Source organism: Gambusia affinis, linkage group LG12 (assembly GCF_019740435.1).
Source record: "Gambusia affinis linkage group LG12, SWU_Gaff_1.0, whole genome shotgun sequence".
NCBI classification, from domain to species: domain Eukaryota; kingdom Metazoa; phylum Chordata; class Actinopteri; order Cyprinodontiformes; family Poeciliidae; genus Gambusia; species Gambusia affinis.
Window position 1 is genome coordinate 15,754,793 of NC_057879.1, and position 22,557 is coordinate 15,777,349.

General features: G+C 37.4%; 2 protein-coding genes across 3 annotated transcripts; both read left to right on the top strand.

Annotated features, from left to right (window-relative positions):
- The first annotated feature begins 14,418 nt into the window (after window positions 1-14,418).
- Window positions 14,419-15,735, top strand: foxq1a (forkhead box Q1a). The gene has a single exon (XM_044134384.1). It carries the CDS (start codon window positions 14,571-14,573, stop codon window positions 15,321-15,323), a length of 753 nt encoding a protein of 250 aa, XP_043990319.1. The 5' UTR covers window positions 14,419-14,570; the 3' UTR covers window positions 15,324-15,735.
- A 1,416-nt stretch (window positions 15,736-17,151) lies between these two features.
- On the top strand, window positions 17,152-20,036 carry LOC122841243 (forkhead box protein F2-like). Of its 2 annotated transcripts, none has more exons than XM_044134386.1 (2): window positions 17,152-18,372; window positions 19,062-20,036. In XM_044134386.1, the coding sequence occupies exons 1-2, from the start codon at window positions 17,433-17,435 to the stop codon at window positions 19,241-19,243; spliced, it is 1,122 nt and encodes a 373-aa protein (XP_043990321.1). In that variant the 5' UTR covers window positions 17,152-17,432; the 3' UTR covers window positions 19,244-20,036. The 2 variants fall into 2 exon arrangements, with proteins under 2 accessions (XP_043990321.1, XP_043990322.1); XM_044134387.1 differs by having other exon boundaries at window positions 17,152-18,210; window positions 19,062-20,024.
- Window positions 20,037-22,557: the final 2,521 nt, after the last annotated feature.

Consider the following 22,557-nt stretch of genomic DNA (forward strand, 5'->3'; position numbering starts at 1 on the left):
ACGATATTTGAATGCTGTGTTTACCAAAGGAAGCCACAGAAAACTGTTTTTGTAAAGTTGAGTCAATGTGTCATCATGAGTCACACAGTGTTTATGCTTTTCTAAATAGACCTCATCACCTCCTACAATCAGGGAGTGTTTGCTGGTTTTTCAACTGTAAGCATTCATTAGTCGATCGTTGTTGTTCTGGACTCACCTTTTCTGCACTGAATGTACACTTATGGAATATGTTTAGGTGAACTGAGCCAAATAAGTTATAACTGAACAAGATACATGAATATTTCTTTTGCTGGTCTATTTTTGAAGGGTGGTAAAAAGAGACACATTCCTTTAGCCTGGGAAACTTGCATTCATTCTGGATGAGGTGAAGATACTCTAACTTGGATCTGAGTTGTGAGGAATTTCCATCGTTCTTTTTTTTTTTTTTTTTGCTTTCTTTGTAACTTGATGAGACTGTTAATTGTTTTTTTAGTGTGTGCGTGTGTGTGTGTGTGTGTGTGAGATAGAGATCAACATTTACTGTCTCAGAAGACATTTGATCCTTGAAATTCTTGTCAGTCACCTGTTTTCTGTACTTACTACGAATTTTACAAAGCAATTAAACTTAACTAAATCAATTTATACCAAATATAAAACACTTACTCCAATTTGAAAATAATAATAAAAAAAATCTGGTATTTGGTTTCTTTTTTACACTCACTAAGGCATTATGTTCTTGCCCTTCTCCAAACTATGAATGTTCTTTTACTGTCTTGTGTCCTGCTGGTGCTGACTGTTTGATGCTGAATAGAGATCAGATTTCAAATGCTTTGTTTCCATCTCCTTTAGAAATTTCACAAGCTGGGCATGACCAAGTCAACTGATGGGAAATGGCCCTGCATTGTGTTTTTATGTTCCCGGCTCACCAAAGGATCTCCTAAAACCTCAGTCACAATCAGATCAGAAGTCAAGACCCAGTAGTATTATGGGGAAGTGGATGTTTAATGAGTGTGATCTGTGTGATGTAGGATAATATCCAGCAGGCTTAGGGATCTCAGGGGTGAGTCATTTTTTTCAGATAACTACAGTAGCTCAGGGAGGAGGTGGTAGACCTTCATTTTTTTCAAAGATTTTCTGTCTCATAACATAGTAAACTGACATATCAACAGTTTTAGCACATATTTAAAAAAACATGTTTGTTTTTATAAAAGTTACACACTAGCTTTAAGTGTGTACCTGTGGGTATACAAAAGTCTTTCATCATAATAAGCAAGTTGTCCCAATGGAAAGAACTGGAACTATGAAAGTGTTGACTGTAACTTATCATGATCATTACTGATTTTCTCGGTTGATTCATCTAAAAGATAAAAGCAATAAACTGTTTCCAGAAAAACCCTGACATGATATTGTCCAAAAAAAGTTAAAATAAATAAAAATAAACAAAGTGTAATGGTAGATGACATGCGGACAATACTCACAGTGGAGTCGAGGTTAAAGCACAAGGTGCTATTTCTCCATTTTGTCGATATTTTTCCATCTGAAGAATGAAATGTACCTTGTCTAGACTTCCTGGTTTGGGAGACTGTAAAGGTTTTACAAACCTTATTTTTTCCCTTTTCTTAAATAAAATTTGGTTTGGAATTGTAGTGTTTGACATGTACACTTGATGTCAGATTTTAGTTACTCAGAAACTTTGTGTTTGGCTTTCCTTCCAATCTTTCCTGCAAAGAATATTTGTATTTACATGAGTTAATTTCTAGTTAACCGAAAACCAGGGTGAAGATTTGATGTTCCTGTCTTCATGTTCAAGCTCTACCCTCATGATTCATAAGCCAACTTGGCTTTTTTTTTCAAGCACTCAAACCCACCTTCTTCTCACACTCGGGAATGTTTATGTAAAGAACTGAATAATTTTTTGCTTTATCTGAAGTTACTGATCAGTTAGATGAGAAAAGATTCATGCCAAAGGGTGGAACCAAATCTGTCACACACCTTCACCAACTGCCATTGGTTGCAAGGGCATGATTGGGAAAAAAAAAAATATTTGGAAGATTTGGAAAGTCTTGCTGCAAGAATGTCCTTGTAGCTTGAGTTCATTTAGTGAAAGAGAAAATCTCATAGTCTGCCATATCCACTAAGACTGTAACACCAATTATAAGTTATGAATTCTGATACAATGTGTCTTCTTAGTCTATGGAAAAAATTTAGAAACATAAAATTTTTATTCTCTTCACAGCAGACAAATCTGGAATCATAGCTAGTGTAAAATAGCAGCGCTTTAAAATGTACTGCTATTTTTGAAGAAAAGTTATAATTGCTTGACTTAGAGATTATTACGATGTCAACCTATTTAAACAAATCTCCATAAAATCAAAAAGTATTACTTTCATGCATTTAAATATTATTGCATATTGTTGAAGAAATCTAATCCTTCCACTTGGTGTGAAGATGCTACATTAAACATAAAAAGAGTCTTACTTAATTTGGCCAAACCTTTTTTATTATTATTTAACTGATCCTATAACTTTATGAAAGATAAATCTTACATAAAATCCTTAAAACCATGACCTTGGTTTGAATAATCCGTGGTTTTGATGTCAACCCTTTGGCATTTTTATATATGCTAAATGCAGCTCGATATGTTACCAGCTTGTACTTCTCAAAGTTCCTGAAAACGCAAATAGGCACAACATTTAGCAAATCCTGGTTTTACAACTTGCAAGCTGAGCATGGTTAGGTTAGATTAGGTTCGGTGTGACATCATTCCCAGTGCTGAGCTCAGCACCTCTCCAACAACACAAGAACATTGGAGGCACTGAAAACATCATTTAAAATCCAAATCGTAAATGCAGTAAGATAACATTGCCTCTTTAAACTTTGTTCTAGTTTTCAAGTGTCCACTTTGCTAAGTTAATAGACAGTGAAATCTTAAACAATAAAACGTGCGTCTATTAAAATGGCCGTTTACTTTAGTACATTTGACTTGCTGGAAGGTGTTTTAAACCCCACTCTCAAGCTTTTTTTGCTGTATCAAGTTATCTATCCCTGATAAGGAAAAGCTTCCCAACAGCATGACGTGCGTTGCAGATGAAATGATCTTTTCAGGGTGTACTCTTCCTTTAAACTTCCCTAAAAGTTTAGCCCTGACAACCTGGAGTGTTTTTTGTTTTTTATGAATCAGTTTGTTCATCAACCCTCTATAACAAACCACTGCTGTCTTTACAAAATGGCTGTATTTATATTTGTTTTTACAACAACTAATTTGTCAGTCTGCAAAGTGAAGTTTCTTTTTAATTATATTTGACGCGCACAGTATTTTTAGAAAAACTGACGGTAACATAGTTACTTCATTGCATTATAAAATGGCACTATGTGACTGGAAAATACATAAAACCCCTTTAAACTAATGAAACATTGAGTGCTAATTTGATACAGCTATGTGAAGAGCCAAAGTGGGACAGCAAATTGTGGACTACAGCTGAGATGCTTAATCTTCATAGCATGGCAGGTAGGAGAAGGCTTTCCCCCTCAGGACAGCTTGTGTATTTAAATCGTCAGAAATGATCCATTACTGTTTTCAGCGCTTGTGCAAAAACACAGAGAATCAGTAAACAAACAACACAATGCTCTCATGCTCTTGTAGTTGGAACACACACTGCTGTAACCATTGTGTAAACAGTCTCTGTTTACAGGCATTATGAGTAAACTCACAAACTTTAAGTATTCAACTTAACTTGTCAAAAGAAAGGATCCAGAACAAGTCTGGAAGTGAGTTGCTAGGAAGTGAATACCATTTGACTTAGCTGTCAGATTGTGTTTTACTCTGCAGAGTGTGCTGCCAAGACAGCTTGGCTGTCCTCCAGTGGATGTGCTGCTTTTATCTATTCCTTCCCTTTTTTAACATAAGCGTGCTCCACCATCACTTAAATAGATAAATGTTACTTCATGCATATGCAGGTTCTTTCAAGTACTAGTGAAATGCGTTGTTTTACTGAATACGACAAAACACGAATCACTTTGGATTACTTTCAACTACCAAACATCTTATGTCACTGGAAAAAGTACTCAGTTAAAATAAAATAAAATAAAATAAAACAACAAAAAGCCCAGAGGGAAAACAACAAGAACTGCTTTGTGGCTAAGTAAATAACGGTTAATATTTTTAACTTTGCTTTGTGATGTTTTGTAGAAACAAAGCAATTAAACTTGGTAGACAACCCTGGCAACAGCAACAACAAATATAGCCATCAAACACTAAAAATAAAATGGGATTATTAACATTATGATTGCTCTGAAACCATACAGCTCTAAATCACTTTGAAAAGATGGCATTTGGCCTTTCAATGACTCCTTTCGGAGTAGGTGTGAATAAGGTGTGTGTTAGAAGATCAGTGTCGGTTTCGTGCAAAGCGAACAATTTACAGGCACTCACCTGAAGGGAGTTCCTCCTCTCATTGGCACGCAGGGCCTTTTGTTGTCTACACGCCAAGGCATTACTTTTCTCATACCTTCTTTTTTATCTTGTTTGAAACTCACCCAAACAAGACCTGCAGACTTAGTAACTTTGATATTATCTAAGCATGCTTTGCTTGAAGGGAATCCCAGTCACAGGTTTTTCTTTTTTTTTGTTTGTGTGTTTTTCTTTTTATAAATAGGACTGGAGTGCCTGGAGGCAACAAAAACAGGTTGAGCACAGTTGGAACAGGTTAAATCCTGTTAACAGCTTTGAGATATTTTTGTTCTGTTTTCAAGTAGTTGCTGTGATTTCACATGTGAGATGTCAATTAAAATTTTTTGCTATATTTCAGGCTTCATTCAACAATTATGCACCAACAAACTTGAACACTTTTGCCATAACTTTTTCCCATCAAGATTCCACATACAGACATCTATAAAAGGACTGAAATGTTTAGGTACAGGGCACCAGACCATGACCTCACGCAACAGTTGTCCATTCGAGATTAAGGTTGGAGATGTTGAAGGTCATACAGGTTCAACAAGTAAAAAACACAATAATTGTGATGTTTTGTCTTGTACAGTTCAAAGTATTTTGAAACAATTTTGTTTTTACAGTAATTCTTATTTATCTATTTATTTCTTTACATCTTATCTTGTCACATCCACAAGTTTCAAGATTTTTTCTTTGGTATTTTATGTTCTCCATTAATGCAAAGTGCCACATAGTTGGGAAGTTGAAGAAAATTGATTCATAATTTTGGAAATACAGGGCAATTCTGGACAGAGCCATCCAGGAAGAAAACCTTTTTGAGGCTGACTTACACAGGCAGCGGTTGACTTTCCAGCAGGTCAACAAAACTGTTATATAAAAGATTTTTACTGTGTTCAACATCCTAATAGGGTGTAAAAGTTTAAATCGTATGCTCATATGAAGAAGATCTGAGGTTTTTATCACCAGAAAATGGTTAGTGTCTTTGGTTATGCAAAGACTAATGTAATTAATGGAGTTGTTTTTAAATATCATGTCCCTCTCTCACTTAAAAAAATTTGGTTCTATGACAGCATGCAACACCAATAAATTACATTGATTCCTGAGTAAATACAATACAATTCAGTTCAGTTTATTTGTATAGTTCCAATTCACAGCACACATCATGTCAAAGTATTCAGAAAACAAAAGTCAATTCAATCGAATCATACAGACTGATTTCTAAAAAAGTACATTTTCCATTTAATCAAACATTGCAGTCGAGTTCAGTTACTTATTCAAATTGGTTAAAATGTTTTTGTGTTTCAGTGAAGAAATCTTCTAAAGATTTTTTGGCACAAAAAATAATAACTTTTCTTTTAATGGTTTACTGGCCATCACTCTGACCAGTGATTACAATTATCTGTAACCACAGGAATCACAGAATGCCACAAGATGTAATTTTCGGGAAACACCTACATAGCTTGTAATAATTAGATCTAAGATCTAATCATATCTTTGTTAATTTTTCCTCTAATGTTGTTCCGTGGGAAACTGTCTGTAAACTGTGACTTTGGGGAAAGTGACAGTACTAGAGAGCTGCTTCATTGGCACTTAAAAAGCATATGAACCCAAAGGAATGGTACCAAAGTTCTTATTAGACTTTATTATTTTATAATTGCAGTTAATCTGTAAAAATTGTCCAAACTGTAACAGTTTCCGTTCCAGTGTTGAAATGGATCTTCCTTTGCTCCCACACCGCCTCCCTTACACAGATTGCAACGTTTAGTCATCATCCAGAGAGGCTGGCAGTGGTTTTGAAGCTCTGTTGCTTGTCAGTAACAGCTTATGGGCGTTTGTCTGCACTAAGAGAGACTCAGCACCGACATCACTACAAATAGAAACCTTCAGATAACAAACAGAGAAAGACTTGGTCTTTTGATTCTTTCTCTGTCATCGCTAAGGCTGTTATGATGTTATACCAATGATGTTTTCTGAACATTCTGTGATATGTTTTTGGCTGAATTACCCTCATTTTGCTGTTTAAAAAAATTATTGGTTAGAGTAAGTTTATTTAAGAGAAGTTTGGAATGTAGGCTGCTCTACAATATGGCTTGGAAAACATTTAGACGTCTGCTTTTTATAAGTCCTTCACACAGGGCATCTGAGCTCACCACAAAGCCATGTATGCCTGACCTAAAATGACTTCCAGTGAGCATTTCAAGCATGGCTGGTAATTAAGAATCAGAAATGTTGCATGCATTTGCATTCAGTTATCTGTACTCTGATACCCCTAAATAAAACCTAGTGCAACAAATGGCCTTCAGAAGTTACCTTAGCGGTAAATAGTGTCCAACTGTGTACCATATATGTTTGTTGGTAAAAAAGGGGATAGAAATTACATTAAGAAAACCACTTCTGAAAGAAATTTAGATGGTTTCCCTTTTATAGTCGGCCATAAGCCATTTATGGACGCAGTAAACTTGTGAAAGATGTGTTCTGATCTAATAGGTCCAACACCAAATTTATTTACCTACATGCAAAAAAAGGGGAAAAAAAGAAAAAGAAAATAAAAGAAAACATCTATCTTATCCCAATGTGCACATCATGCCTGATCAATGCCTTAGCTTGTCCCAGTGGTGAATGATATGTGCAGTGGTTTAAGCATCATGCTGTAGGATTGATTTTGATCAGCAGGGACAGAAAAAAAAATCATTTGATGGAAAGTTAGATGGAGCTGAAGATATAGTAATCATGGAAGAAAACCTGTAAGAAGCAGCACAAGACTTCAAACTTAAATGTAGGGTCATCTTCCAGCAGGATACCCTGAACAATTAGCCAAATGTACAAATAAAATGTTTAGATCAAAGTATTCATGCCTTAAAATGGCGCATTCAACGTTCAGACCTAAAGTGAAATGCAAATATGTGGCAAAACTTGCAAAAATTATGTTTGCAAATTATATCCATCTGAAGACAAATGGCCGTAATTATTTGCTTCTGAAAGTGCAACGCTGGTAGAAACCTGGCAAAAAGACTCTCTGCTGCAATCACTGCAAAAATAAATGACTCAGTCCCATTTGAGCTGTTGCATTTAATCAAATAAATACAATTCACTTTTTAGTTTTATTTCACATTTAGATCACTATTCTTTTGCTTCAAAATGCCATGTTTTATGTTAGTCTAGTACACAAAATACCAATGTAATACAAAGATAAATACTTAAAGGAGCAAAAGTTTTTTTGCAGGGTTGCAGAGTGGAACAGCTGGTAGCCCTCCTGCCTTGCAGCTTTTCCACTTTGGGTTTGAATCCTGGTGTGTTTTGGAATGAACTTTGCAGATGCTCCTCACAAGATCAGAGCTGCTGAAAGTCAATGGAAGACGGTTGGGGTTCTGCCAGCTGTGTAATTAAAAAGTGTAATGAAAATTTTACCTAAATCCCAAGTTTCTTTATAATATTTAAGCTGTTGTGCAACACATCAAAAATACACCTCAAAATGCATACTCGGTAGCTAATCATAGATATTTTTTTTCTGTCACATAATGACAATATGCTGACATGGTTTCAGTCTTCAGCTTGTGAAAACACATACATGTAATCAGCAGCCATTATCTTTTAGCAATGTATAGAATATTAACACACTGAAAGCCTGTCAGCATATTATCATGACCTGACAGGAACAAAAACTATAATTAGTTCTAGAATGCCTTTTGAGGTGTATTTTTGGTGAGTTGCACAACAGCATATGTAATATGGGGAACTCTTTGGATTTAGATCCAAATTACATTTTAATTAGACTTAGACTTAGACTTAGACTGACTTTATTGTCATTTTGTATGCACAGGGGTAAATACAGAACGAAATTTCGTTGCATATGGCTCAGGACAATGTTTTGAGGTTTTAATGTTATTTGGTTACTCCAGAATAAATAAAATACAATATAAAATATAAATATAAATATAAATATTAAATATAAAGTGCAGGAATGACAGTAAAATAGAAGTTATTTAGCTATGTACATGAAGTGGAGACCAGTTTTTGAGTGCAGTCCAGTTAAGAGTTCAGCAGTCTGATGGCAAGTGGGAAAAAGTTGTTTCGGAACCTGGTGGACCTGCACCGGATGCTGCGGAACCTCTTTCCAGAGGGCAACAGGGAGAACAGTCCATGGCGGGGGTGTGAGGGGTCACTGACGATGTTTCGGCCTCGGGACACGCAGCGCTGGGATGAAATGTCCTGAATGGAGGGAAGGGGGGCCCCGATGATCCTTTCTGCTGTTCGCACCACTCTCCTCACGTTCTTCCAGTCGGAGGCGCTGCAGCCTCCACACCACACAGAGAGGCAGCTGGTCAGAATGCTCTCTATGGTGCTTCTGAACGTCTTAGAATTGCCCTTCTAAGGAATGGGTAGAGCCATAACTGTCTTCCAGACACTGACTTTCAATACTTCTAATCAAGTGCAAGACATCTGGCCATCTGAAGTCATTCACAGTTTTGCACGCAAAGGCTTTTTGTTATTATTGAAATCTTTCCGATAGAGTTGCTGACATCATCATACGTTTCATTTTGGACAAAGTGGTATGTGCTGCAGCTCTTTACGTCACCGAGGAGCTAATCAATGTTTGAATGGTGTGCGGACCACTCCTAATTTGTTGATGGCATTAGAAAAAAAAATTATAAGGCTAAGCTGACATTCACACTGCAACACCTCTGAACATTTTGTTGTGTCTTACTCTTTTTGAGCTGTTTTTAGCAACAGTTTAACTCCATACACATGTAGTCATCCAAGTCTGTGTACTCTTCCTCATACTTTCAAACAAGGGACTGGAAGAAATTCCATTGCCAACATTTAGTCATGGGCAACTTTCTTGATTCACTTCTGTGTTTCTTTAAACAAATTCTAACTGGGGAACTTAAAGAAAGTTGACTGAATAACAACACAAAACTGCAACTTAAAGGTTGCCATCCAGTCAGTAAAACACATTGCTGGTTTGATTTTAGTCTATAAGACTGGTTTGTTACACTCCTTAAAAACACAGGAGAATAAATTTATGAGCCAGTTTATAGGCTAGAGATTACAGGTTACAGGCTCCTCAAGACCAACTTAGTGCTGCTCGACAACTGTACCTTTTTAGGATTCTTTCCAGGAAATTATATATTTGTGTGCCTTGCATTTGTGTTCAGAAATTTTTAATAAGAACACCTTGTCCTTTCATAGGACAAAATCATAAGACAGTATCATAATGCTGCAAGGAGGAACTCATCCTTCAGTTACCTCTGGCCATTCATAAGACATCAGTCAAACTGGCCATGTCCTGTGCATATGTGAACTTGGAGAAGCCAGCATTGGAAAACCAATAGAGGTGTCCAGTGAAACTCAGCTGGGTCTGTATGATGTGCTGCTCAGTTTGCTGAAGATATCCAATTCTAAAATGTCAAACACATTGGTGGCATATGTCACTTTATCAACTTTAATCTATTTTCAATTATAAGAGCTACAAAAGAAACCACTCATGGGTGAAGTTTATGGTCTGGTAAGTCTCTGTGGACTTTAATGTGACTTGTCCAAAGTATGTTCATGGGAAAAAATAATGTGCATGATGCACCGCACAACAATCTCCCAATCAAAGTTTTGTACAGTTAAGTCAAAAGTTATCCATACCTTTGACATATTTAGGCTTCAACTTATTTTAATTTAGTATTTTAGTGTTTGATGAGAAATTAATGAAATGTTTTTGCTTGTGACTTCAATTGCACGGAAAGACTTGAACGTTAGTGACTTAGTCCAACTCCTGCTTATTAATACTCATACACACAATAAAGTCATCTATTTTGAAATCTGTTTGTGGAAGTTTTATTTAATTTGGCAGATGCCTGGGATTCCTATGTGCTTTCTAATCAAATGGTCAGGTGTACTGTTGCGCTATGTTTTGCATGTGTGGGAGTGGTGTGCGCCAAGACATGATTATTTGCGTCATTGATTTCCTCATTCTAAAATTTCCAGACAAGTGTCAAACCCAGAATAACTATTTTACAGTTGGTGCTGTTAAAAAGGAACCATAGTTGACATACTTGTTCAGCTCAGACAAAAAAAAAAATGTACTGAGGAAGTTTTCACCATAACGCTTGATAATATTTTAGCTAGAAAAAATGAGTTCATGAAAGGTGAAGATGCTATCTGATTGTGTATCTGCACAAACTATTATTATTACTATTTTATGTACGGTAATAGTTTCATAATTCAAATATTAGAAGACACAAAGTGAAACTAGCAAAGCAATAACTTTCAAATTGAACTACACTGTATTGAATTTATGTGCCAAGAATCACTTTTTTGTGCAGGCAAAAATCTGGGCAATGGGTGTAAGTAGAAAAGACAAAAGCTTTCTGAAACAAAAGCATAGAATGTTCAAAGCTTGGGAAACTTCTTCTCTTCATAAAAAAATACATTTTCACAAGTTAAGTAATTCTGACACTAGTTGACTATTTGCCGATGATATTATTTTAATGTTGTCCAATCTAAATTGCTCAATCCCCCACCTACTTAAAACTATTAAAGAGTTTAGCTATATTTCCTGTTATAAACTAAACGGATCTAAATCTGCCATCATATTTTTAAAACAGAGTGAAAGAAGCAATCCAACAATTCACACAACATTTCAGGTGGCAAAAGACAGCCTTACCTACTTAGGCATAAAAATTACTCCAAACATAAATGATCTGGTTCGGGCAAACTACACGCCAGTGGTTAATTCAATATGGAATCACTTGATAGATGGTCTATCTTGCCTATATCTATAATTGGTCATATAAATATTCTCAAAATGAACTTACTCCCTAAATTTCTATATTTTTTCCAGGCTATCCCTCTTAATCCTCCCGACGGGTTTTTTACTAAAAAAAGACAGCTCCCAGACGAGTGGCATGATGTGAAGACTTGACATATCAGTAGAGGAATGGCAGAGGGCCTGTCTGAAGGCACAGACACAGTCTATTAATAATCAATTTGAATTAATCCAATGCAAATGGTTGATGAGAACATGTGTTACTCCAACATTACTAAATAAATTTAATTCCAATATCCCGGATACATGTGCTAAATGTGGAGATAAAGGCAATTTGATTCACTGCCTTTGGGAATGTCCTGAGATTCAAAATGTTTGGAAAGAGGTTTTGGATAAAATTTCACTTATCGTTGGTATTAAACTTAATCCCTGTCCTAGGTTGTGTATCATAGGATACACTCAAACTCAAATAAGCAAGGTTGATTAAAAGTCCATAATTTACTGTTTGATGCAGGCCAAAAATAGTATAGCCAGGTCCTGGAAGTCTGTAACCAGACCTCAATTAAAAACTTGGATGTCTACATTATCAAGCTCTCTTTATACATTATCAAACTCACCTTTATGATTAAGGGTAAATATTGTGTGTTCAAAAAGATATGGGAAAAGTTTTTGCTATTCTTTGAAAATATAAATACTCATAATGATGATTGACTGAATGTACTCTGGCTAATTTTGCTCATGTTTTTATTCTTATAGTGGCTGTAAGTCTGTTATCTTCATGTTAATTCCAAATGTACTCCCTTGCTCGAAAAATGTACAAAACTGAAACTGATGTTGGGATGCTTAGATTTGGGGAGGACAATGCAGTCACCTGATACCTAGCTTGTGGACTGTGATTAAATCTCTTGGACTAAGTCTCAACATACACCCCTGAGATAGCAAACTTAAAGTTCTCTGTCTCACTGCAACCAACTAATGTTTGTCACCTTGAATGTTTAAGCTGTTAATGTGTTTTATTTTGATCTTGTTAGGTGTTTTGTGCTTTTATGAGTTACTTGCCTGTGTGTCTCTTTTGAAATATAAAAACCAATAAACAGATTTTGGAAAAAAAATATATAAAAAATTAATTCTGACACTAGTTAATGGCAGAATATATTTAGAATATTATATTATTTTAGAAACACACTTCATACTGATACCTTAGCTTGTCTCAGCTTAGCAACATGGTGTTTAAATATAGCCATAGATCGCACTTTGTACGCCTTATTTACACTGTGCATTCATACTTGAAATTCCAGCTATGACGCTGTAACTTATGGCTTAAGCTCTCCTTCAGCAAATCACAATGCATGAGAGAACTCACAGAGTTGCACCCTGTGCTCTCACAAGCTCCTACTTGCAGTGAAGCAAACAAATACCTACTGTTTGGGCTCCTGTCATTGTGTGGTTGGCTTAAAGGAATCTCCACTTGACATGCCACCATTGAAAATAGTGACCTTACCACAGCTTCAGGTGTCACACTTAACACAAACAGATTACTACATGGACAATCCAAACATCCACACCAGTACAAACATGTGTAAGCAACAGTTTTAAACCATGGTTTGCACACTCCTCTATGGAAGCAGTTGGTGACTATATGTAGCATGACTATTATGTCTGTTTCTGTCTGCAGGTGTGTCTAAAAGGTATTGTTTTTCAGACAACCTTTTGCTGCTGGAGAACAGAGAAAAAAGCAGTGTTGGTGTTTTGTTTTTACAGAGCAACGGTGACTCCTAAACAAATAGTTATTTTAGCTGAACCAAACTCCCAGGGAAATATATGACTATGAGGATAATTTGTTGAAATAGTAAGAAGACCTAAACATTAGCTTTAAGGACTTTAAGGGAGAGTCCAGACTTTAATTGGTTTGTTTGGTTTGTAGCCTTGACTTAAATTGTCTAATACAGAAGCTTTTCATTTAGAGAGAACATAAATCACTGGAAGAAATTTGTCATTAATCATCCTCTTGGCACTGAGCAACAAGATGAACAGGACTCAGTTTTTGTAGCACTGGTTTCTACTCTGTGAAAGCTACAACCTGCTGACAGATTTGATGTGACAGATAATGAGTGCATTGAACTGTCTAAATATTGATGGCACAAACAGCACTTCTGTTGACTTGTCTGAATGTCATACTAGTGAGTTTAAAACCCACTATAGACTGTAGAAATTTTTACAGTGCTTCATAAAAATATTCACACCCCTTGAATCGTTTCACATTTTCTCCTGCTACAACTACAAAGTTAAATGTATTTTATTAGCATATAGTGTGAAAGTAACATGTTTATAAAATAGAGGGAAACTGAAATATGGTTTATTTTTTTCTGTAAATAAAAATCAGAAATTTGTAGTGACCTCCCCTTTTACTCTGATAATTCTAGCTCCTCAGTAAATTACAGTGTGATCAATTACCTTCAAGCAGGGTTTGGTTCAAACAATTTCTCAAGCTGCAGACATCTCACAAAGCTCAAATTTATCATGTGAAACTGGAAAGGGTATAACATAACCACAGCCCAGACGTGGATTTTCCAACTAAAGTTAGTGACATGACAATGAGAGCATTAATAAAGATATGTGTTCAAAACGCACATCAAAACTTTGAAGAAGCTCCCTAGATCAACTTTTCTTGAGTCAAAAAATGAAGTCATTATTAAATAAAACCCATAAGTAATCCCACTTGCAACAAACAAACTGAAAGAACAAAAACAAAATGCTTCCTTGTATTGACCAGACATAGAAAATCATTCCAAAAGGTATAACACTTGTAGAACAAAAGCTGCAAACTTTTAAGCTATATAATTTCTTTTAGATGCACCTATTTCATGTAACTCGTTGTTTATGCTGCCTCTTGAAATTAACACTAAGCACCTATCTTACAGTAGAGAGTTACGCCCCCTGGTTGTTACAGGTGAGATAGGTCTAGAGGGTTTGACTGAACACCTTCAGCAGGTACGGTGCAGTGTGAGTGTTGTTGTTGTCTCTTTATATTCGTTTTATATTACATGATCAGTCAGTCTTTATTTATGTTATTCTATACACTATTACGCCTGTACTCTATTTGTAATACCGATTCAAATGGTAAAAATGCATTTTTCTTTTTTAAAAAATTACAAAACATAAAGCTCCGCCTTTTTTGGGTTGGTCCTGAGGTGAGGATGATATAAACAATAGTCCTTAGAGTAAAGGTGAGAAGGATTGTTGCGCTCTGACAGGTATGACTGGTAAGATACTGGCCCTGAGAGACTCTCCAATGCACCGCGCGTCTTGACGCACAAACCACTTTTACGCAAACAACTTTTCTGCATTTTACGCTGGATCTTGCAACTCAGCACTTCTATCAGCATGAAGTTAGAAGTGTTGTGTGGAAGCCATGAAATGACGCAGCTTGAGATTCCCAGGGATGGAGAGGGGAAAGAGAAGTCCGTCCTTTCTGCAGAGGAGGAGCTGGGGTCCGATGGAGACTGCGTGGCCCACAGCCCTCCACTGGTTGCTCCAAGTGGGAACAGCAAATCGAAACCATACACACGGAGACCCAAGCCCCCTCTTTCCTACATCGCCCTGATCGCCATGGCTATCAGAGATTCCCCCACCGGACGTCTGACTTTGGCGGAGATAAACGACTACTTGATGAAAAAGTTCCCTTTCTTCAGGGGCAGCTACACTGGCTGGAGGAACTCTGTGCGACACAATCTGTCTCTGAATGATTGCTTTCTGAAAGTGCTCAGGGACCCATCCAGGCCCTGGGGAAAAGACAATTACTGGATGATCAACCCTAACAGCGAGTACACGTTCGCTGATGGGGTGTTCCGGCGCAGGAGGAAGCGCATCAGTAAGCAGTTCAATCGAGTGCAGGACGTGTCGGAGAGCGCAGAGGATCCTCAGGGTACCGACAAGCCTGACCCAAGCAGCAAGACTGAGCCTCGTCCCAAGTTTACAAGCTCGTTTGCTATTGAGAGTATCCTCAGCAAACCTTTCAAAAGAGACTCAACCAAGCAGCCATTTTACCCTGCATTTATCTGGCCATACTCTGAACTTATGCTGCATCACTCAAGTGCATCTGCTTTCCCCCATCCGTTTAGCTGGACCGCTGGTTGAACCTGGTGCTGGAATGCTTTTCTTTACGAACAGAACAAAAGACAGACTCATTTTGTTACTGTTTTTTTTTTTTTCTTGTTTGAGAATTGAAAGTCATCAGTGAGTGATACTTTAATTTATTACCATATTGATGCTGGCATGTTTTGTTTTTTTACCTTTACATGACACCTTTTCTTTATTTATTACTTTGTTGACAACAATTAATTGTAAATGTGACTGTGTACACTACACTAACACTTTTATTATTTGATAGTCAAAAAGTCTCAAAATGCACTTTGTATTCTTTGTCAAAACCTCTATCATTAAATATAAACAGCAAAACCAACCAAACAAACAAAAAAAAAAAAACAACGTTACAATGGTGTTGTTGTGTGTCTTATTCTTATTGGAACCAATAAAAAGCTCCTCAGATACCAAAGCAACAGTGTTCATTTATTTGCTTGCTCGTTTATATAAATCTTGGAAATTTGGATGGAGTTCATTTTGAATGCTGTCCTATTACATCCATCCATCCATCCATCCATCCATCCATCCATCCATCCATCCATCCATCCATCCATCCATCCATCCATCCATCCATCCATCCATCCATCCATCCATCCATCCATCCATCCATCCATCCATCCATCCATCCATCCATCCATCCATCCAGGGCCTTAAAATCAAAGCCTCAGGGTTCTGTGTCCTGTACCTTTTAGATGCCTCTGCTTCAACACACTTGAGTCAAATAATCAGGTAATTATCAAGACTATTGATTATGTAATTTGGTTCTTTGATTCATGTGTGTTGGATCAGTGGCACATTTAAAAGCTGCTGGACATTGGATCTTGAAGCCTACATTTTGAGACCCTTGGTCTATACCTTTGTCCTTGCAGGGGGTGGGGGGGGGCAGAGGCGGGGTTCACACAATGGACAGGTTACCGTTCCATCCTGGGCAACATTGCATACATCTAAGATCAATTTTAGAGAAACTGATCTTAGATCAATTTCTCTAAAATTGAGAAGCCAAGCTTTTGCACTGTGGGAGGAAGCAGGGGCACAGACTGAACCCACAGTGTTCAAATCCAGGATAGACTTTCTCTTTCTGCAAGACAACAGTGGTGCCAAACAATTGTAGCAAATGGGGAGATTGGACTGTGACTTTGCTGCCAAATACCACTTAATCAATGCTTAACCAATTTTTTACATTAATTTGGGGAGAGGAAAATAGGTTACATATTTCCAGGTTTGGGGTTCTTTTTTGTCATTTATCTATGACTATTTTATGTTTTTGTTTGCTTTTTCAATTTGCTGGAGAGGCTAATAAAACACTTGAAATTCTGTTTTTGCTCATATCTTTTGAGTGTCACCTGACACATGAACATCAGTGAACCCCTTCAGTCCACCCTCTAAGAAAGCCCTTTAAAGACCCCACACCCCTTGCAATTTTGAGCAATTTTTCATTTAAAAAGAATTTTTGCTTAAGAATTAATTTATCAAGGGATCGAGTCCAAACTCAAGAGGAAACACAACACATGGAATCTGTGTGTGTGGTATTCTTAAGCAAGCTGCATGTTTTGACAAAACAAAAATAAAATCCAGTCTTGTAGATAACACAGAAAGAAATACTCTAATACTAAACAACTTCTGCACAAACTGTCAAAGTCATTTTTGAAACGTAAGATATTTGTTTATCAAATGTGGACAGCAATGCTTTGAAGAGTGAATCGTGGGTGGGGATTAGTCTTGCTCTAATGCGCTGTGTCCGACTCCTTGTCTGGATCTTGGCCAGTGGGGCAGGGAGTATTTCCTGATTTCTTGCTGGGATTTTGGGGGAAACGATGCGTAATGGGGCTAAGGGCACAGAGGAGAAAACGGATACAGTCGAGTTCTGTTTGGCCGGGAAACAAATGCACAAGTGAAGTGCAAGATCTTTATTCTTCTTGTCTATAAAGGATGATTGCCAACATGGCCAGTGAGACGAATGACGGCAGAGGACCGCTTATTGCCACGGCTGTAAACCTCGCAAAGCATTTTAAAGGAACTTCTTGAAAGGCTGCGTCAGGAAAGCGGAGTAAACTACGTTACACAGGGAAGCGGGAGTGCTTGCATTCAAACAGAAGCGCGAAGATGACTGCTGAGATGCCTCAGCAGCAACAGCTGGATCCCTGTGATTCTGCGCGCTCCTGCGCCGCGCTGCTCAGCCCGCAGCCAGACCTGGAGAACGCTCAGGGCGCACTAAGAGGGAAAAAATCCACCAGCAGCTTGAGGCGCCCTGAAAAACCGCCCTACTCTTATATCGCACTCATAGTAATGGCAATCCAAAACTCACCGAGCAAAAGAGTAACTCTGAGCGAAATTTATCAGTTCCTGCAGGCCACATTCTCCTTTTTTAGAGGAACGTACCAGGGATGGAAGAACTCCATCAGACATAACCTGTCTCTCAACGAATGCTTTATAAAACTGCCCAAAAGTCTGGGAAGACCTGGCAAGGGTCACTACTGGACCATAGACGCAGGAAGCGAGTTCATGTTCGAGGAGGGGTCCTTTCGCCGCAGACCGCGAGGATTCCGGAGGAAAAGCCAAGCTGTGAAACCAGTGCACAGGATGATGAATGGCATCGGGTTTGGCGCGTCCATGCTAGCGCAGAACTTTGATTTCCAATCTCCTCAAGCCTCAATATCATACCATAGTAACTACAACCTAGATTTAGTGGGTAGTGCAGTTCAAGGGGGATTTGAAGGACTTGGAGTAGGCCATCACATCCCGCATATTTCACCCACCTCCATGACATCCTACGTGACGGCATGTGAGACAGCATCTCACACCAATTATTACCCAGACAGCAGCGGTAGCAGCTGTCCCTTACACTCTTCATCAACGACAAGAGCCACTCTGGACCGTACATGTGCGTATGAAAATGCCGCCTCGCAATGGAACGCACCCGGGGTGTCCTCACACAGAAAACAGCATGTTCTGCCATCAAGATGCAACAATCCCGCAACTTCACCTTATTTTTTGCCTCAAATCCATTTTCATCATAACACACGAGAATCATCTGAGGTGGCAGGTAGAAAATCCACTTAAAGAAAACTGTTTTATGATGCTGATATCTGCGTTGCACTTTAGTCACTTATTTGGTGTTGGCTTGTCTTAAACGAGTTTAAATTTTTTGTCCAGTATATTTCTAATTTTGAATTAAAAATGTGGATGTATATTCTTGACATTTTCCTGTAGTGTGTTTTAAATATTTGATTCTAAATGTTATTAATATAATGTTTTAATACATTTCAGAAAATAACGCCTATTTCTAAAAGTCTTCCAAAAAAGACGATGATTGATCCTAAACGTTAGGACGTTATATTGAGGGTGAATTATAGAAGCTTCTTCAATTGTGATACATTTTAATGTTGATAAATTTATTCCATTTAAAATGGCACCTGTCATAATAAAAAAAAAAAAAAAGAATAACAGATAAGTGAAAAGGAAGCTAAACTGCTCGAAGAGAGAACTGGCTATATTTCAGGGCCTAAAAACTGTGTGGTGCAATTTGAGAAGATTTTTAATTATCTGTGACCTTTGGTACGTCCTACATATGCTATGCGATATTCCTTGTAGCAACAAAAACAAAACATGAAAGATCTGTTGACATTTTTTTAAAAGCTGTCCTTCAAATAAAAAAATGCCGCGTGGCTTTGCCATAAGCTCCAACACCACCACACGCATGCTGATTCTGCCTTTGGTTCTGTTTGTTTCCAGCGGGATCGCCTCGATATTGCAGCCCCTCAGCTGTTCAAGTGACGGAAAGGAAAAAATTAGTTTTGAACCTAAATGGAATCTCTTCCTTCCATCCGAGTACCGGAGAATCCGATTACCCTCAGCTTCATCACCACCACAACCACAGCGACTGCCAGGACGTAAAGCCATGTGTGCCTCGTTGACCACACATTTACACATAACCCATTTCTTTTCCTTTCCGTTCAATGATTGTCTTGCTTTCAATCTTAGACTCTTTCTCCCTTTTCTGCATACAAAATGTAATTTATCTTTTGAAATCTATTTGAAATACCCAGTTTCTTATGCTTATTCAGTTGAGATGTCATTTTATCAACTTAGCGCTACTGCAAAGTTCAAATCCTTCGATCCAATTGACTTGTTCTGCACTGCCATCTTGAGGTGTCTAAATGTAAAGACGCGGTTTCAGGGCATTTAGCAACAGCCAAGTTGTAATAAAATGTCTGGCAAAAGAGGCTTTAATGATGCGTGCATGCTTCTATAAGAAATTCTGGTTTCGTTGAACTGGTAATGTGCAGATGCAGAAGTGCGAGTGCATGCAGCTAACTAAAAGTCTATTCTCGAATCATCGTTAAAACATTCTGAAAACAATGTTATTTATTTTCTAAGAATTGTGCATGGGTTTCTTTCACTTTCAGCAACCTGTTTCTTTACTGTGCATAGTCCTGGAAGTTAAGCTTAATGTGAGTTAAAGAAACACAAATGTGACACTACTATTTCTGTAGAAGGAAGAAAATTAAATTAATAATTTTGGAGGTTGAACATTTAATCTTTTGTGGATACTTGATGGCCAAATCTTTCCATGTAACTCAAAAAATGTACAACTCATTGCTCATCAAACACCAACTTTACAGAAGTTAGAATCTTGATTTTCAGCTACTGACATCTAACTTTCATGATAATTGTTGTAATACACCAGAAAATAAAGGTAATGTATAATGATTTTGTCCATCAGTGGCATTTTATTGAATTCCCTTTTAGTCTCCCCAGGTGTTTGCTTCAGTATTTCGTCCTTACAGTGTTTTCAGGCTGTCAAAACATGATTTGGAATGACTCTCCAAACAGCCTGTAATGAAGAAAAAAGATAACAGAGTAGAAAACATGCATGTTGAACGTATTGATCTGTACTGAATTGGTGAATTGCTCCCGGGTGAGTCCTGAATTTCTCCAATATAGGTAAATTATGTGAAACATTAGATATAATCAGCCATTTTCTGAAATAGCTCAAAGGTATGGCTCATGAACCATCAACTGCCAATCAAGCATAATGTGCGGCAGAGAACAGCACAGTGTTACAGTTCTGTAACACTGTGTTGAAGTGTTACAGATAGAAGGACAAAGATTTTGACGTGATCAACAGCCAGAGAGAAGAATAGGAGGAAGAGGAACAAGGACGTGGCAGAGAAGTTAGGAGGCAAAACACTGGAAGGACTTAAGCCCCAACATCACCAGGTAATGGATTGTAATCCACAACAAGATGGTGATGGAGTTCCTCTCATTAATTAAACCCACTGAGTTATTTTCTTCAGTATGGAGATGGAGAGCACAGGAGAATTCCTCCTGCTCTGCCTGCTCTACAGGCAGAGCATGTTTTTGTGCTCTAGAGTGCGGTGTTTTCTAACTTTCTTATTCTTGGGTTTCTATTTTGCTTTACATTTACTTTATTTTGCATATTATTTATAGTATTTCATTTACAAGTCACAGTTAAAATAAATAGTGCATGAGCTTTACATTTAAGCATTTCTGATTCTGGATCCAACTCTTAGCAAGAGGAGAATTTGGTAGTGTAATGGGCAAGGCCATTGAAGCATAATTTCATGTAGCCTTGTCCTTTACAGTGCTGAAATGATTAACTCTTTCTGCTGTGATCGCAGTTCAATCAGCCTCCTATCAAACCTATCAAACCCAACACTGACAGTGGGGTGTCTTTAGATCTAAGCCATGAAAATTCCAACTTTACGTAATCATGGTAATACTTCATTATTTTTATTTGCCCAGACTCTGTAGCTTTAGATACTAAAAGTCAATCAATTCTGTCTCTCACACAGGCATAAATCCAGAATCAGAAATGCTTGAATGCAAATTGTATTGATTGCAAAACATTTTTTTCCCAAGCTGTAACTATTAACTGAGTCTAAAATGTGGAGTTTGAGTTGAGAACGGCGTCAAAGCAATAAAAAACTGTATCCCTGTAGGAAGAACTTGTCATACTAATGGTGCTGACGTGCATTGACAGATGTTTACGTTTGAGAGATCAACTAAGTATTTTGAGAAAGACCCTGGCTTTTGCAGAAAATACACAGCGTGTTGCTATTTGTATGAAATGTTTTGAGAGATGCACTTATTGCTTTGCAAAATGCATGATGATTCAAGAAGCGACTGAGAAAAACCGCTGAGATTTATACTTCATCTGAGTGCAGGGATGTAGTACTAAAGTGTATCAAGAGATGGCAGCAACCCATCAGAAACTTCCTGCAACTCTGTTCTGTCTATGTTGAGAAATTGTCCAATACTAAGTATGTGATTTAAAAAATGGTTTTAAAAAATGAATATGAGGGTGAGGAATACTTGACACGTGCTTTTTAAAATTTCTTTGTTAATTTTTTTACTTTTTTTTTTCTTATAATTGCATGGCCTTAAAAAATAAACAAGCCATGGTTACTAACAAATATCAAGTTGAAATCCCATACAGGCCTAAAAATGACAATATTATTTTCACCTTCTGTACAATGTTCCCTTCCTGTCCACCAGAGGGAACCGAGCTCTTGATTTTGGTGGTAAGACTTAAACAACGTGGTCTTTCTTCTTGCTCACTTTTAAAGTCGTAGGAGAGTAATTTGTACGATAGTAAAGTCACTGCATTTCTATGTTACAATAATTTGTTCCATTTGTTAGTCACATGTTCATCACTCAAGTTTGTCATCAAAATTATAATTTGATTACACTGATTACACAATCAGGACTTTTGTTATTAATATATATAGACTTTAGTGTATACTGTACAGTAATCTCAATACATCACAATATGCTGTATTTTGATTACATATAAACATGCTTCTATTTATTTATTGCTATTTCAGACATATATTTGTGGTTAAATGTAATGAAAACATAAGATCAAAAATAATTCTAAAACTATAGTGAGCTAAATTTGATCCAATATGACATTACACCAAAACATGTGCAGTACCATACTGAAGGCGTTTAAGTGACCCCTAAAATTTACCTTTCTTCAAAGAAATATTCATGATCATTGCGTCGTCTTTTTGTGTGAAATAATTTGACACTCTGTTATGCCTGTCACGGTGCCTCAGTTGCGAATAGTTTAAATTATCAGGAGTTTTGGGGGGACTGGGTGGGCAGAGCTCCGCATTAAGTAAAAGGCCCGTCGTGAACTGTGTAAACAACCCAGGGCGGTGGAAAAAGTTCATGCCCGGGTCCATGTAAGGAGAAACCAGCG

What these genes read in the sequence shown, in the direction of transcription:
- LOC122841243 (XM_044134386.1), top strand. Translation starts at nt 17,433, where the DNA reads ATGACTGCTGAGATGCCTCAGCAGCAACAGCTGGATCCCTGTGATTCT. An exon ending in AGAATCATCTGAGGTGGCAG is followed by an intron (nt 18,373 to 19,061) that starts GTAGAAAATCCA and finishes GTTTGTTTCCAG; the next exon opens with CGGGATCGCCTCGATATTGC.
- foxq1a (XM_044134384.1), top strand. Translation starts at nt 14,571, where the DNA reads ATGAAGTTAGAAGTGTTGTGTGGAAGCCATGAAATGACGCAGCTTGAG.